The 17,887-nt window shown below is 38.7% G+C and overlaps 1 protein-coding gene across 1 annotated transcript in view; it reads right to left on the bottom strand.

Annotated features, from left to right (window-relative positions):
- Window positions 1-1,906: 1,906 nt before the first annotated feature.
- Window positions 1,907-17,887, bottom strand: part of NPHP3 (nephrocystin 3) — a gene marked incomplete at its 5' end in the record, with an annotated part of 50,009 nt that continues 34,028 nt past the window's right edge. Inside the window, 7 exons of the mRNA XM_083376519.1 lie at window positions 1,907-2,191; window positions 5,633-5,813; window positions 6,278-6,393; window positions 6,956-7,081; window positions 12,098-12,338; window positions 14,787-14,914; window positions 15,765-15,840. Coding sequence (XP_083232645.1) covers window positions 5,639-5,813; window positions 6,278-6,393; window positions 6,956-7,081; window positions 12,098-12,338; window positions 14,787-14,914; window positions 15,765-15,840 — 862 coding nt within the window. The 3' untranslated portion in view covers window positions 1,907-2,191; window positions 5,633-5,638. The remainder of the gene's footprint in view (window positions 2,192-5,632; window positions 5,814-6,277; window positions 6,394-6,955; window positions 7,082-12,097; window positions 12,339-14,786; window positions 14,915-15,764; window positions 15,841-17,887) is intronic.

Here is a 17,887-nt window from a genome sequence, read left to right as displayed (position 1 = left end):
TCTGCTGTGCTAGGTTTGCCACCAACCATATTGTGAAGTTCGCAGATGATACAACAGTAGCGGGCCTTATTCATGATGACAATGTTCTGTACCAGCCTGCTACCGGCCCTGTAGAAAAGGCAACCCCTTTATAAACGGCAAGAGGCTGGAATGACGTCTGCCAAATTTATTACTACAAAAAACAAACAAGACACGTACCAAGATACAGGAGCTTTGAAACACTATCTGAGCGGTTGCTTTCAGCAAACCAGCCCTCCCCAAACATGCCCTTTATAAAGAGTTCAGGGCGTGGCCTCTCTCTGCCTCCTTCCGAGAAGCCCCACAGCCTTCCTCTGTTTACTCCTACTTGACTGTCTCCTGCATCGGGCGTCCTTGAACAGGGCCAGCTGTGGGTCATCTTCATCCACACTGTCAGGCTCACACAGCTGGGTCTCCATGGTGACCAAGTGGGAGGGGCCTGCCTGAGGGCTATCATCAGCAAGATCTTCAACCCCCTCAGCAAGGTCTTCAACACCCCCCTCCTCCTCTGATTCGTCTGACCCAACTGCCGAACCCACAGGCTGACCCTGAATCACAACAGACAATGAGGGTGCTTATCACAAGGAGGTTGAGGGTTTGGTGATGTGGTGTAAGGAAAACAGCCTAGTTTTAACTAGAAAAATCAAAGAAATCATTGTCAATTTCAGAAAAGGCAGGCACAGTCACACTTCTCTGTGCATTAATGATTCACGTGTAGAGATGGTTACCAGGATCAAATTCCTGGGTGTGCAGTTAACAAGTAGGCTGGCTTGGTTGCTCAACAGTGAGACACTGGTGAAGCGGGCAAAGTAGCGCCTGCATTTACTGTGTCGCATGAGAAAAGCACATCTTCCTTTATCCTTGCCACTTTCTACAGAGGGACGATTGAGAGCATCCTGTCATACGACATCAGTCTGGTTTGGAAGCATCACTGCTTCAGACAGGAAGGCAGTGCAGAGAGTGGTGAGGATGGATGAAAAGATCAATGGCAGTTCCCTCCCTCCCATCCAGGACATGGGATATAAGCGTTTCTTGAGCAGGGTCTGGCGGATTGTCTGGTACACTACACATCTTCTTCATGTCCTGTTTTCCTTGTTACCTTCTGGGAGGAGGCTCCATGGTATCCAAAGCAGAACATATTCAGTCAGTTTTGTTCCATACAGTATTAACCTTGTGAACTCTAAAGCTTCCTCCTTCCATTATGTATTCAAGATGGACTGGGAATATTTATATGTTACTTATATGTAAGGGTGTAGATCTATACATATGTTGTATGTTTTAAATATGTATGTGTACACTTTGAGAGGAAGCAACTAAATTTAATTTTTAATGTGTGCCATTGTGCACACAGGGAAAAAATAATAAAAGTTATCTATCTATCTATCTATCTATCTATCTATCTATCTATCTATCTATCTATCTATCTATCTATCATCTATCATCTGTCAGTTTCACTTGTTCACATATAATAAATACTTTCTGAGTATAGGTAGTCCACTAAACAGTTCATTTACTGATCATTCAAACTTACAACAGCACAGAAAAAAGTAACTTATGGCCATTTTTCACATTTACAACCACCGCAGCATTCCCTTGGTCATTTGATTTACATTTGAATGCTTGGCAACTGGTGCATATTTATGATGGTTGCGGTATCCCTGGTTCACGTGATCACCTTTTGCAACTTTCTGATTAGCAAAGTTAATGGGGAAGCCAGATTCACTTAACAACCATGTTACTAATTGAACTGTAGTGATTCACTTAACAGCTGTGGCAAGAAAAGTCATAAAATGGGGCAAAACTCACTTAACAAATTTCTCACTTAGCAACATAAATTTTAGCTTGATCGTGTTCGTAAGTTGAGGACCACCTGTACAGTTCTTTTTTAAAAAAGTTTTTATTGATTTTTAAATACAATTCAACAGTGCTTATTCAACAAACATGTTGTCTGAATTTATCACTCACTAATACAAATTAAATTCCTAATCCCTAGTTCGTTTCTCCAGCCATTGATAAAACAAGTCCCAAGTTTGAAAATACTCTGTTTCTTCTTTTTCTTTCAACCTCAGAGTAAGTCTGTCCATTTCCGCAAAGTCTAGTATTTTTTTAATTATTTCTTCCTCTGGTGGTATTTCTTCTTTTTTCCAATATTGTGTGAATATAATTCTTGCCGCTGTTGTCACATGCAAAATCAAATATACACTTTGTTTATCAAGCTTTTCTGGCATTATACCTAATTTAAAAAGTTCAAATTTAAAATCTACGTTTCTTTTCTAGCCAAGTATGTATTTTTGTCCAATATCTCTTTGCTTTAACACATGTCCACCACACATAATAAGTACCTGGTTTATGATTACATTTCCAACATTTATCTGACATATTTTTAAACATTTTAGCTAATATTGCTGGTGGCAAGTGCCATCTATAAAACATTTTGTATAGATTTTCTTTGTAAGAGGTTGACATTGTCAATTTATAATTTTTTTCCCACAGGCTTTGCCATTTCTCTAAATCTATATTGTATCCAAAGTTCTTTGCCCATGTTATCATTGTTTCTTTTACTTGTCTTCTATCTTCAAATTTAATAGAAAGTTATACATTTTCTTAATTAGTTTTTCATCAGAGGTTAGTAATATCTGGTCAAACAAAATTTACTTTTTATAGAATCCATACACTTTAACATCTTTATCATATTTCACTTGCATTCATAAATATCACCACCATGATAGATCAATCCCCTGATTTTCCATCTCTTGTCTAGATTTTAAGTTCCCTTCAGCATTCAGAATATCTTTATCGGTCCATATTTTCTCAAGACTGACTAGATTTGAATGTACAAATGCTTCCATTGTTGAAAGCCATCCTGGAATTTTCAAATATATTTTCCATTTTATTATTTTTCCATTTTAATAGTAATACATTTCTAATATAGTGGTTTTGAAAATATTTATGAATTTTATTTTTCCCATACCATAGCATGCCAACAGAGTTGTAATCAGATCCCTCCAAATACAACAATCTTTTATTTCTGAGGGTCATCCATTCTTTTACCCATATGTTAGCACTGATGCTTGATAATATAAAACCCACTCTGGCAAACCAAAACTTCCATTCCCCTTAGCTTCTTGTAACATTTTCAATTTAACTCTAGCTTCCCTTGCCAGATAAATTTTAAAATTAGGGAATCTAAGTCTTCAAAGGATTTTTTCCCCCTAGTTTTATAGGTATTGTTTGGAATAAAAACAGTAATTTTGGTAATATATTCATTTTCACCATAGCAATTCTTTCTAATATTGACAGTTGCAGAGTTTTCCATTTTTCCAAGTCAAGTTTTATTTGGTTTAGTAGTTTTATATATCTTCTTTTATCATTGAACATCTTGCTGTCAAGTATATTCCCAAGTATTTAAACTTTTTAACTATATGTAGTTCTATTTTTTCTGATTTTTTTTTTAACCTGTGAGATTTTTAACTATCACTTTAGTTTTTTTCTCTATTTACCTTCAGTCCTGCTATCTCTCCAAACTCTTCTATCTTTTCCAATAATTTAGGAATCATCTCTAAAGGTTCCTCTAATACAGGGGTAGGCAACCTTGGCTCTTTTATGACTCGTGGACTTCAACTCCCAGAATTCCTGAGCCAGCATGGCTCTTGTCAGCTATCAATATCTTCGTGGGACGTGTAACCAGATCAGTCGTTCCTCATTCTCTCGCATTTGGATGTCGTGAATCTGGACCCGCTGTAAAAGTCAGTCTTCATCATGGTCTCAATATTCTGTCATTCTTCAGTTGTTGTGTGTGTCTGTTCTGTTGCATGTGGCTGTTTTGTGCTGCTGTTGGATTTACACTCTGGATGTTGTGGTTAGATGTGCTGTTTTGCTGGGCAAGAATGTCAGATGTTGATGTGTTGGTTGTGTAAAATATCCTGATTGTGTTAGCTCTCTGTCTCTCATTTAAATCTACAGAAATAGACTGTGTTGAAGTCATTTCACCTGTTATGTTAATACGGTGTCTGACAGGTAAGTAAGACAGCCCTTTCATGTTCTTATTGATTAAAACATTCAGACGTTTTACACTGTTGTTCATGTCTCTTTAAAGTTTGGTATGGTGGTAGTAAATCAATGTCTGTTGATTGAGTGGTGGTCAGATAGCCAATCCTCTTTTAGTAGACGGCCGCCTTTAGTGGAGTCCTGGGAGATGACCTTTGCTCCTTTAAAATCAAAAGTATGGCCATGTTCAGCCATGTGCGCCCACACCTGGGAACGTTGTTCCTGTCTTTTAACTGCCAATATGTGTTCATGGATTCTGGTTTTAAGGCGTTTAGACGTTTCACCAACATAGTTAAACTGGCATTTGCTACAATTGATTTTATAGATAATGGATATGTTGCCTGTGGGTAACAGTTCTTTGGGTGCATTAACCTGGAGCATAGAGTTTGACTGGGTCTGTGTGCAATGTTGACGTCGTAGGGTGGAAGTATTGCGGTTGCTTCAGAAATCCCATTGATGTATGGGATTGTTGCCCATGTTGTGTAGTTGGCAACTCACAATCTGCACGTGGCACCCAATCTTTGCAACAGCACCAGACAAAGTTAGTTGGGTAGCCATTTTGTTTGCATATATGGTGGAGATATGCTTTGGTCTTTGCTATCTCTGTACTGCAATGAGTGGTAACCCTTTTAAATAGCGTTCTTATGCAACTGGCTTTGTGTGAAATAGGATGGTTACTGATAGAGTAGGATCCAATCAGTATGGGTCATCTTATTGTAGACAGTGGTTGAAAGGTTACCATCGGGATGGCGACAAACCAGCACGTCCAGTTCACAGCAGAGGAGGAGAGCAATAACACCCTACCTTTCCTAGATGTGCTGGCAATTGTGATCAAAATTGCACTTGGCAACTAGCATTCATTTATGACAGTTGCACTGTCCTGGAGTAATGTGATCATCATGCATAGCCTTCCCATATAGCTTCTGACAAGCAATGTCAATGGGAGAAGCCAGATTCACTTAATGATCACAGAACTCACTTAACAACTGCAGTGATTCACTAAACAACTGTAGCAAAAAAAGTAATAAAATGGGGCAAAACTTACTTAACAATTGCTTTGCTTAGCAATGGAAATTTTGGACTCAGTTATGGTCATAAGTTAAGGATTACCTATATTTATCTGTATAAGTAACCAATGCTTAATGTTGACTATACATTTAATTTTTAAAAATAAAACTCATTGATATTAAAGTCTGTCAATGCAGACTGTAATTGTTCTGTTAATACTAGTTTCATTTGTCACTACTTTCTGCAATGAAGAAAAAATGGCAATCCAAAAATCCAAATGGCCATTAAATGATTTCTACTTATGTAATTGGGGTCAGAACAACTCAAGTTGTTTCTAAAAGAAGTAGAAAAAAATTAATAGCATAATTGATAATAATTTTTGAAACATTAGCCAAATCTTTAAAAACAATAGGCCTTAGATGGATATAATATGCTCGAGATCAGTGTTAATTAACTAACACAATTTTTTAACCTTTTTTCTCTTCTCTTTTTCCACTTTTAAAATGGAACTTTATTTATTTTCAGCAAAAATATTTCCTTATAATGATGAATATACAACCTTCCATTATCTTGGTCCTTGTTGAAAATACATGTTGGGAGAAAAAGTGCTTTTAATGCTGAGGGTATCTCCTGTTGATGAGTGATGGGAAGTAGCTTTTCCACCCATTACCTCTGCTTCTTTAATTTCCATGGCTTTCTTATAGAGCTCAGCAGCCTTCTCAAACTCACCCTCTTCATAGCTTTGGGGAGAAAAGAAAGTAGGACAAAATAAAGTCTTAATAAAGGTTCTCCTTGAGCAGAGGATTGAACTAGATAGAAGACTCCTAAGGTTCCTTCCAACTCTGTTATTCTGTTAAAGATACATAATCTGCATTCAGTACCTAATCCTCATGCCAAGTCATTGGTATACACAGAAACATCTACTATCTTTCCCATTCCAGCCCGGACTCAACAATTTGGAGAATTTTAATGTAAGGACAGGATCATTCAGTCATATACAACCTCCACCCTTAGTTGGATCTTCCATAGGCTAGAAGCAGACTGAGTGCCTCAAAATATGGCTGCAGAAATGCTTCTGATATTCAATACTATCTGCCTTGAATTCAAAATGCCTCAATTATATCATCAATATAAACATTAGGTATTGCTATAAATAGTAGCAATTTATTTATTTGCAATAGAAGAAGCACATTTTATTTGATACCTTAGCACAGCTAAATTTTTTAATGTTTCCCCTACACGAGGATGTGTATGCCCAAAGCTTTCTTCATAAATTTTCAATGCACGTTCATACAGAGGCAACGCTTCCTGTTGTTTTTTCTAAACATGAGACAAGAAAACAAAATTAGGCATGTATTTTTAAAATATTTACTGAAATTCATTTTAAAGAAAATCAGTCTGTCGGTCTATAGGACAAGGTTTACGCCTGAATATCCCCTTTCCCAAAATTTTAGCAGTTATTATAGTAAGTAAAATCATGTGCAAACATAAGATCCTTCCTCCCTTGCTTTGGGAAGGAAAGTTTTTTTTCCATAAATTTCAAACTCAAAATTGGCTAGCTATTGACCCATTCCAGTATATGTGCTTGCTCTTCCTCTTGATTTTTTTTAAAAACAGCAAAGAAATGCATGACTGAAAAAAAAACCTAGATGTCACCTTTCAAATAATAAGCATCATGTAGACACATGCTCCACTTCTGTATCTATATCAATTTGTCTCAAATTAAAGAAGTATTTTCACTTCTATTTTTATGCTGATGTTTTTTTTATACTGATGTTTTATGCTGATGTTCACTTCTATTTTTCTATGTTTTTCAGACTACCCAAGACAATATATATCATCATACATTTTACCTTTTTTTAATTAAGGAAAAGAAACCTACCATTTGACAATAAAGAACTGCCAGGTTTACTAAAGCAGTAGCCACACTTGGATGTTTTGGACCAAAGGATTTTTGTCTGATTTCTACAGCAAGCTCATATAGAGGAACAGCTTTCTCAAGCTTTCCCTAGGAAACAAAGCAAACATGAATTAGCTAAAATATATATCGAAACAGAAACTTTGCAAAACTGAAAAGCTTACATTTTGGGTTCTTCTTTTTCCTTCCTTTCCACAAGTCAGTATTGACTATTGATGACTCCATAGACAAGTCCATACAGTTTTAGGCAACATTTTTGGAAATGGTTTGCAACTGCTTTTTTTCTTAGGACTGAGATAGTGTGGCTGGCCCAAAGTCATCTAGTTGACTTCCACACAGGAGTAGAACTCGTATTTCTCTGCTCTTATTCTAGTGTCTTAATCAACAGATCGGTGCTTCTTAAATTGGGGGTAATTTGAGCATATTCTGGAGGTTATAATTGCTTGTTTGTGAATGAGCATCTACTTTGGAATTGCTGCTGTTGTTGCCAAGATATCTGTATAAAAGAGCAGTCCAGGGTCTTTCCCTGACTGGGAAAAGAGGCTATTAGGTTAGTTTAAGAACCACTGCGCTACACTAACTGGCTTTCTCAGTCTGCTAAGGATGTGCAGAACAGTTTGAATTACAAACACTTTGAGCACAGAGTAACTGATTCAGGTAACTTGTGTACAAAATAAAATAGGTAGATTTTCAGATGTTTTTCCAAGTACCATCCAGAAATAATACCATTCTTTTCTGGATAGGAATTGAAATTTCAGATGAAAAATATACCAAGTGTTGTATTTCCAGGGCTTTTTTTGTCATAGAACGCCCAGAACGGAGTTCCGGCACCTTTTTTTGGATGGAACCTTGTAAGGTAGGCAAGGTGGGTTGTATGACATCTGTGAGTTCCGGCACCTTTTTCTTTTACAAAAAAAGCACTGTGTATTTCAGATAACAAGATGAAGCCCAACTTCATTTTCTTCCAACTTATAAATAGCCCAACCTGACTTCTTTATAGCCCCAAATTCACCTCAAAAGTAGGTCTGATGCCAACACAAAGTATCCTGCCTCTCACCACCTGTACCTCTTAATGGAGGAGGTAGGTCTGATTGGCTAATGTGACCAAATATAAAATGAGAAAGCTACAGAATCTCAATGAACAAGAGTGCTGTTCAGGGTTGAATGTTTATGACTGTTCACGATTCCCAAGTCAGAAAGAGCAACAATTGGCTTATGGCCTGTCATTTTATGGCAGGGGTTCCCAACCCCCGGTCCATGGACCATTACTGGGCCGTGGCATGCCAGCAACCAGTCCGCACAAACAAACAAGCCCCATCCGCAGGATGCAGGCAGCACATAAAACCACACACCTTCTAGTCTGCGGAAAAACCTCTCTCCATGGAACCGGTCTCTGGTACCCAAAAGGTTGGGGACCTCTGCTTTATGGTGCTGCTTTATGATCTGGCAGAGTGCATTCTGGAACAAGCTGCTCTTTCTGGACAGCAGGAACAATTGCAAGGAGGAGAAAGCAGCAGCAACAGCATCAGAGAGCTTTCCTTCCTTATTATTCCTTGCCCGGCAGCCACGCTTAGGCTCTGCAGAAGCTTCTGTTGCCTTATATATCTACAGAGGCACTGATGGAATTTTTACCATCACTGATAAAATTCTATCATATTCCCCAGTAACATGGGGGTTCATGGGGAAAAAAGCGCTTTCTATTTTTGTTTCTCTTGGAATTACCTGGCTGTTATTTCATGACAGACTTTCCTTCTAAGAAAGGGTCTTGCTATGACTGTAGATTATTTACAATGGTATCAGGACCACTATCCTAGTTGCCTTTTGCAGGAATACCCTGCCACGAGCTACAAATCCTGTATCTCCAATTATAATGAAAGTGAGAAGAGTGAGGAAAGGAGGGAAAGGCCAAAAACAAAGGTTATATATTATCAGTCAAAAATAAATAAAAAAATTCAAGGATAGTTAGACTAGGCCTATCACTCTCTTCAGCTACAAAAATAATAGTTAAGAGGATGTCAAAGAGTTTCTGTACTTCTTTGTTATCATCTCTAGTGGATGCTGTACTTTTTTAACTCCAGAGAATTCTTTTGAGCCCCTTCACTGAAATACTCAAAACACTACAAACAAATTACTTCAAGCATTTTTCCCCCTGTTATATTGTGGTCAATTTGAAAAAGTTCAACAAAACTTTTGAAGTATGTTATTTCATTTCAAGCTCAAAATAAAACACATTTCCTGTTTGGGCAGATCCCTACAATCTAATTAAAATTTTGTAGTTGATCCGGGTTAGATGTCGTGGTGTGAAAGGCACAGGAAAATGGGGCTCCATTTTCCATGTCTGATTTTGCTCTGCTGGGGACCCTAAAAAGGGTCTACAGTCACCCCGGAGAGGCAACAAAAAAGGGGACCCTTGTTGATCGTGGAGGGGCAGTGGCCTTTCCATTTGATCTGAGGAAGCCCTTCAAACTGGCAGAAGAAACACTGGCCACATTTTTGTGGCCAGCCAGAAGTTACCAACAACCCAAGATAAGCACTAACTAGCAACCTCTGAACAACACAGATGGAACTAGGTGAGAACGATCCTCTCTTTATAATTTTAAAACCACTTCCTGGAAAAAGAATTCCCAAACCAAGAATCTCCCAGATGATAGAGAGAAGGGGAATTTCTGCCCTGCTCTCTCAGGAAAAGAGAAGTGGCGAATAACTTTCTTTGGGGGAAATTAGAGAAAACTGCAAGATTAATTTGGATTTAATATAGAGACATAGCTTTGACAAATTTGGGGACTAAAAGTATTTTTAAGACTTTCTTTTTGAAAAGATATTTGGAAAGTAGGTGAAATAGATATGGACTTAAAAGCTGTAAGATGGATGTTTATGACATCTAGTGGTGAACCCTGGCATTACAATTTATTATGCTTAAAGAAAATTTGACACAAAGCCTGGACATAGATAAGGCTCTTTGTTTTTCCTGGAAACTTTCACTTTTGCAGACTGCAGCTGGGAAAAGGGGGGCGGGAATCCTTGGGCTATTTTGTCTATATAAAGGAGGCAATAAACCATTCTAAATTGGCTGGTCTGGATTACAAATATTGACTGACTTTTAGTTTCAAGAATAACCAAGAAATATTAAGAAACAGTGGGAAAGTTGCTTCTGGACTATTTTTCTTTGGAAGAAACATGAATAATCAACAAGAAAATGTAAATGGACTTCAGAAAGAAATTCTTTCCATGTTGAAATCAATTCAAGATACAATTGTTTTAAATTATGAGAAGACTAAAAATAATTTAAATAATGTAAATGAGCAACTCTCCAACTTAAACTTACAAGCAAAAAAAAGTTCAGAAAATGGCCATAAAGAATGAACTAGCAACTCAGAAACAAGAAGAAAAGGAAACTGACATAAAGATAGAAGAGTCAAAAGAAGAAACCAACAGGCAGGCACAGATAAATAAAAATTTGGAAGATCCAGATATAACACTGGAAATGGGAAAGACATTTTACTTTTCAAGACTTCAGAACATATTTGAGGACAAGGAAGAAGAACTGATAGAATGGACAGAACTATTAGGAGAAATGCTGAAAACTGCGGAACAAAAAACTAAGAGAAACTGAAGAAGAAAGAAAATGGAGGCTGTTTAACGAATATAAATGGATTAAGCATTTTTACAAAAACACTTTAATTAAATTGTATTTATTATTCCAAATAATATATACAGAAACAAAGGAAGAAATACTTGGTGACTTAAATGCACTGACTTGCAAAGTTATTTGGCAAAGGAAGACAGCTAGAGTAAGACTGAAGAAAATAGAGGTCCTGACTAATTAGATAAGGTATTATACCATCTAATGGATGTTTGAATATGATTAAAAGAATAGACAATTGTTAGAAATAAAAGCACTTGTAACTAGGATAACATAATTTTCTATAAGATGGGAAATATGAAAATACTAAGAGGGTCGGTATAAGGCACAGGTCTGCAACCCGCGGCTCCGAAGCCGCATGCGGCTCTTTCAGCCGTCTCCTGCGGCTCCCAGTCCTCTGCCATGTGCAGTCAAAAAAAAAAGTGGGACTAAAAAAGTTCAACCAATCAATTCAAATATGCAGGGTAGGTGCATATCTCGCCTTGGCTCCACTCTTCAGTCAAACCCTGTTCTGCACATGCGCGCATGTACACACATTTTTTGCGGCTCCCAGTTTTTCCTTTTGTGAGGGAACCGGTTCCGAGTGGCTCTTTCACTGTTTTAGGTTGCTGACCCCTGGTATAAGGAAACCTTTTAGTTACCCAAATGTAATTAATTATGAGTAAATGATAATTGATAAAGTTATGTTGAATATTGATGGGAAATTAAAATTGAAAAAAGAGGAAAAAAACAGGATATGGATTGAATAAGGGAACTCTTGATTGCAAATAAATTTGAGATATGTTTTGGCTAGAGAAAATATTATAAACATATTATTGACACTATATATAATATTAGAAACATGTGATGAAGATGTTTATATTTAATTGTATAGGTATTAATAGCAATAAGAATTATACTTGCATAGTGTGCAAAAATGATTATTATTGGAAGAAGAAAGGACCAGGGAAATACTGGATGGTGTAGTATTGGATATTTTGAGTGAAAATTAATATATACCACTGAATGATAAAGGAACCCAGACCCCAAGTTGTTTATTAAGTACTTATGATTGTAAAACCTGAAATTAATAAAATATTTACAAAAAAATAATAAAATTTTGTAATTAAAAATAATCTAAACTTTGCAACTAAACCAACTAATTTTTATGTGTACATGTTTACCTTTGTAGATGCACACACAAAGAAACGGGCACACATGTACACCTATACAGACTCACATGAGACTGCATATATTTCTTTCATAGTTCTGGAGAAGGACAATGAGTAATGTTTCTGAAATAAATTTTCAATTTGAACACTTCAGTGTACTTAATACACAAAAGTACATAACCAGAATTACATAACTTTTTACTTCCCAGCTTGAGCCACTAATGCCCATAGTCCAACCCACTGGTGATCAATGATTAGAAATTCCTGGCACTGAATTCTAAAGTATCCATAATGTTAGACATCAATACTTACCAGCTTTTTGTAGAGCACAGCTAGATGTTTCACAGTGTAAGCCAAAGAAGGATGGTCAGGTGCTAATGCTCTTCTCCTGATGTTCAAGGCTCGCTCATACAATTCCTCTGCCTTGTCATAGTTCTTCTTTTCATTGTTGAGGGCTGCTAAATTGTTCAGTGATTGGGCACAATCAGGGTGACTCATTCCAAGAACCCGTTCTCTCATTTCCAAAGAGCGTTTCAAGAAAAGCTCTGCTGTCCTGTCAGCCAGTTTAGAGATAATTATCAGTGCATATTAAGATGTCAATGGCACACTACTACAGTAACATAACAAACAGAAAGGCTGCTCATTTATTTTCATGGAAATCTTCATGAAGTCAAGCTAGTTATAACTGCAATTTATTGTTCACTCATTTATTTTGTTCAAAAGGCTTGTATGTCTTAAAGGACTACTCTGAGGTATCCATACATAATACAAAACCATAAAATTATAATACAAAACCTAAAATCTGCCATTTCAGTCATCCCTGGTATACCCCACCAATAAGTCACAGATAATTAGGAATAGATGGTCTCTAGAAAGCTAAATTCCAGAAAGCTAAAAGTGTAGGGGCCCTGCCAGATACCTTGGGGTAAGGAGGTTCCACAAGGCAGGGTAGCCATGGAAAAGCATATTCCAAGGACCCACTAGAAGGCAACATTTTAGGGAAGAGATCTGGAGTGTGCTTACCCTTATCCAATCTGATAGGATGGGCAGAATCTGTCAGGGAGCAGTGGTCCCACGAATAATTTAGTTCATGCCATGTAAAATTTTAAATATGATAACTAGCACCTTTAACTGCAGACAAAGTGAACTGAGAACTAATGCAGCTCATACAAGTGGCATATAATATTGGCAAACCCAGAATTCCCAGCCCTCCCTACCTATGCTGCTGCATTCTGAACCAGTTGTTTCCGAGTGTTCTTCAGGGCCACTTTGAAATGGGGAAGGTGAGGGGGGTAAATGAACAGCAATCCCCACTGATATCTAAAGCCTAGCCCAGGGGTCAGCAACCTGAAACAGTGAAAGAGCCACTCGGAACCGGTTCCCTCACAAAAGGAAAAACTGGGAGCCACAAAAAATGTGTGCGCATGCGCAGAACAGGGTTTGACTGAAGAGTGGAGACAACGCGAGATATGCACCTACCCTGCATATTTGAATTGATTGGTTGAACTTTTTTAGTCCCACTTTTTTTTTTTGGACTGCACATGGCAGAGGACTGGGAGCCGCAGGAGACGGCTGAAAGAGCCGCATGTGGCTCCAGAGCCGCGGGTTGCAGACCTGTGGCCTAGCCTCACAAAAAAGGTCCCTCGACCAGTAACGCCCCACGGGGAGCCTTCCCTTCACTGCCCAACCAAGTCTCAATGATATATGTCAGGTCAGCCCTCATCCTCAAAACATGACTGGATGGGAACAAATCTGCTTTCAAGCTAATAATTAAATCATGTCAAATTCCAGTTGGAAAATAATGTATTCTTAGAAAGTCATACACCTCGCTATTATGTTTAGCTTTCACTTATTATGTTCCATATATCTGATTATTGTTAGAAAATCACTCTTTCCAATTTAATATCTGAATAAATTAAGACTAGTATGGTTTATTAATATAAACTGGTTACTTTCCCTTCCATGAATTACAGGTAGAGATCTGGTTTGCTTGGCCAGTTGTTAAGATTTTCTTATCAGAAAAAAATATCATCATAATAATAATCAAACAGTAAGATTAAATTAAATTAAAATAAAATAAATAAATTTCAGTATTATACAAGTAATGAATACTTACGTTTTTAAATATGCATATTTTAAAATTTAAAATTGCATATTTCATACACAAACCAGAGCAATGACTATGCTCCAGAATTTTTGTCAACTAATAACTTATGGAACTATAATTGTATAAAAACTTCCTATATAAACAAGGAGAAAACACCGTATTCACTAGCACTGATGATTTTATCTAATTTCGAATAATGAAAAGTCCGCAAGCAAACAACCAAGTTCAGAAAGCACCAAGCACTTCTTTGCTTCATTAATTTTAATCAAAAATCAGAAACTGAGAAGAGACTCAGTCTCAAATGCCAAAAATATGTCAGGGAAAGTAATACAGAATCTGTGAGGGGATCTCTATTGCAGTTTTTCTGAGTACCTCCTAGCCATCTGATGAATGTCACAATATATATGCATTCGCTCAAAATCACAAATAATTTCAAAAATTGCATATACTGAACATAACACATCTGAACTCCAATTCTGGAGTCATATAGAACATATGACTGGCCAAAATATTTTGAATTCATAGTATAGATTATTATGTGACCTGCACAAGAATAAAGGTGTCTATAATATCATGCTTTATACTGGGAAATAAATATCAAGTCATCCTTTGAAACTTTGATAAACTCAACATTTCCTGTTTTTTACTACAAAGATAGCAAGTTAATGCAGACAAAAAGGCCATGCATTTTAATTACATCAATTCTGCTATCTTTTAAGCAGGTAGAAAATATTCATTTGATATTCTTAATTTTATTTATTAAGAAGCTATTCAATGTCACTACTTCCAGAAATGGAACTCTTGCATAGAATTAATGCTACTACTCTACTTAATTATCTTCAAAAAAAACCCTTCAGCTTAAGATATATCAGTTGTCACCTGGTTATTACTTACTCCAGATTATTCTGAAGGTAGTAGAGAACTCCCAGCTCATTAAGTGTTCGAGCATTATCTGAGGTATCTTTACCTAAAGTCAGCTCTTCCAGCTGCAGAGATCGTTGACGAAGAAGAGCAAATCCATACTAAAAGCAAATGAGGAAATTATTTCCTTGGTATTTTAATGTCCAATGATAAAACTAAGGGAAAACATGCTTGGAGCCAATCTGCAGAATCCATGACAGAATCTGAATATGTACTGTTCCACAGGGAAAAATGTGTGCTTTACTAACTATAGTAGGTCCTCTCCGGTGTAATGCTGTATTTTAAAGCAAGGAAAGGGAAAGCTTAAAATAAGATTGTAAAGCATATTAATATACCCCCCCAAAATTACCTATCCATTTAGATGAGAGAGACAGCGAAAGAGAGAGAATATTTGCATGAAAAAAAATCCGTAAAAAAGAGGGGGGAGGGGGAAAAGGCAAATAAGAAGTAGGAATGCCAATATTGCTAGACATTTTTCAGAATTATAAAAAATACTTATACCCTTGACCGAAGATCGGTACACTCCTTCTATCTGGGATGGTCGTCCTCTTCCACCGAGCGCGCAGCTTCGGGAGGGACGCACATGGAGCGGTGAGGGAGGAAGGGGACACCCGCCTAGCCAGCCAGATCAGCCGAATCAACCCTGGCGATCAATGGGGTGACAGATGTCGCAGCCAGATCGCCCTCACATCCAAAAATACTTATAAAATAACGACTTTTTGAGCAAAAGGAATCAAAACTATCTATTTTGGTATGAAAATTTAATATAACTACATGTGATATAAATCAAGTTGTATTCATAAATGACATCTGAATCAATTTACTGCCAATGGCAAAACTTGTAAATGAATGCATACTAACAAGGATGCCAATCTAATTTGAGAACAACTTTTGTCATTTTTCTAAAAAAAATGATGTCTCAACCCAACAGGGTGAAGTTACATTATTTACCAGACTGCCTTTTCGTCTTGCAGCTTTTTGCTGAATTTTGAAGGATTTCTTCCTAAGATGTTCAGCTTGTTCAAACCTAAATGAAAAATTCAGTTAATAGTAACAGTGATAGATGAACAGACGTTTTAGCAGTAGAATATGTTTAGAAGATCATAATTTTTCAGAATATAAAGGGGATTGGTTCCAATAAAAACCAACAAATAGAGAAGTCCTACCTATATAGGACTGTATAACTCTTCCTTGGAATATTGCTGCAGGCATTAATATACACAAATTTAAACTTTTCCCTGATTTCTAATGTCATCTTTCTGTTTTCTTCTTTCATTTCTTCCCTCATTAGGAGCCTACAGAAATCTGGCACAATGCAGATAACCAGGTCAATATGTAGCTTCATGTAAATTGTAGCTGTGAACTTGAATGTTTGAACTTGGATGTGTCCTTCTGGTTGAATCCTGATAATTCTATGGACTAATCTAAATTTATTTATTTATTTATTTATTTATTTATTTATTTATTTGTTTTTATAAACCGCCCTTCTCCCGAGGGACTCGGGGCGGTGTACAGAGGAAGGAAGGTATACAGATTGAACAATAAAAAACAATAGTAAAAACAAACTGGGACCCCAATTAAAGCTATCATGCCAGGCCGGACTGCTGGAACAGGAAGGTTTTTAAGTCGCGCCGGAAGGTGCAGAGGTCGGGGGCCATCCGGATTTCGGTTGGTAAGCTGTTCCAGAGGGCTGGCGCACCCACTGAGAATGCCCTCCCCCTGGGGGCCACCAGCCGACATTCCTTGAGCGGTGGCACCCTGAGGAGGCCCTCTCTGTGGGAGCGCACAGGACGGTGGGGTGCTGACATTGGCAGAAGGTGCTCCCGTAGGTAGTCCGGACCCATGCCATGTACGGCTTTGTATGTCATTGTTAGCACCTTGAACTTCACACGGAAGGCAACCGGAAGCCAGTGCAGCGCACGGAGGAGAGGTGTGATATGGGAGTATCGGGAGGCTCCCAAGAGTGTCCGTGCCGCTGCACTTTGCACCAGTTGAAGCTTCCGAGTGGATCTCAAGGGCAGCCCCATGTAGAGAGCGTTACAGTAGTCTAGGCGAGAGGTCACAAAGGCATGGGTGACTGTACGTAAGGCATCCAGGTCCAGATAAGGCCGTAGTTGGCGAACTAGTCGAACCCGGGAGAAGGCCCCCTTGGTCACAGCTCCTATGTGATCTTCCAGGGAGAGCTGTGAGTCTAGGAGGACACCCAGGTTGCGGGCCCTATCAACAGGGGGTAGTAACTTGTCCCCGATGTTAAGGGATGGGACGTTCTGAATATCCTGGCTTGCCGGTACGTACAGCCATTCAGTCTTGTCTGGGTTCAGTTGAAGCCTGTTCCTCCCCATCCATTCCCGGACCGCTTTCAGGCAGCGGGACATCACGTCGAGGGCATCACTGATATTGTTTGGAGTTGAGATGAAAAGCTGGGTGTCATCAGCATACTGATGGTACCCTACTCCAAAGCTGCGAATGATCTCACCCAGCGGTTTCATGTAGATGTTGAACAGGAGAGGTGCGAGGACCGACCCCTGAGGGACTCCGCAAGCGAGAGGCCTCGGGGTCGACCTCTGTCCCCCTGCCAGCACCGACTGCGAGCGACCCTGGAGAAAGGAGGAGAACCAACACAGAACCGTGCCTCCCACTCCGTCCCCTGAGGCGTCGCAGCAAGATACCATAGTCGATGGTATCGAAAGCCGCTGAGAGGTCTAATAAGACTAGGACAGAGGAATGGCCCCTGTCCCGGGCTCTCCAGAGATCATTCATCAGAGCGACCAATGCCGTCTCCGTGCTGTAGCCCGGCCTGAAACCCGATTGGTACGGGTCTAGATAAACCGCTTCATCCAGGATCTGAGGAAGTTGGTGCGCCACCACGCTCTCAACAACCTTCGCAAGGAAGCGAAGATTGGAGACAGGACGAAAGTTATTCAAAGAGGATGGGTCCAAGGTGGGCTTCTTGAGGAGAGGTCTCACCACCGCCTCCTTCAAGGCGGTGGGGAAGTGACCCTCACTCAGAGAAGCAGAGATGACCGCTAGGAACCAGCCCCGTGTCCCCTCTCGAGCTGCATAGGCCAGCCAGG

Source organism: Vipera ursinii, assembly GCF_947247035.1.
Source record: "Vipera ursinii genome assembly, chromosome: Z".
Taxonomy (NCBI): Eukaryota; Metazoa; Chordata; class Lepidosauria; order Squamata; family Viperidae; genus Vipera; species Vipera ursinii.
This window is presented reverse-complemented; position numbering and strand designations above follow the sequence as displayed.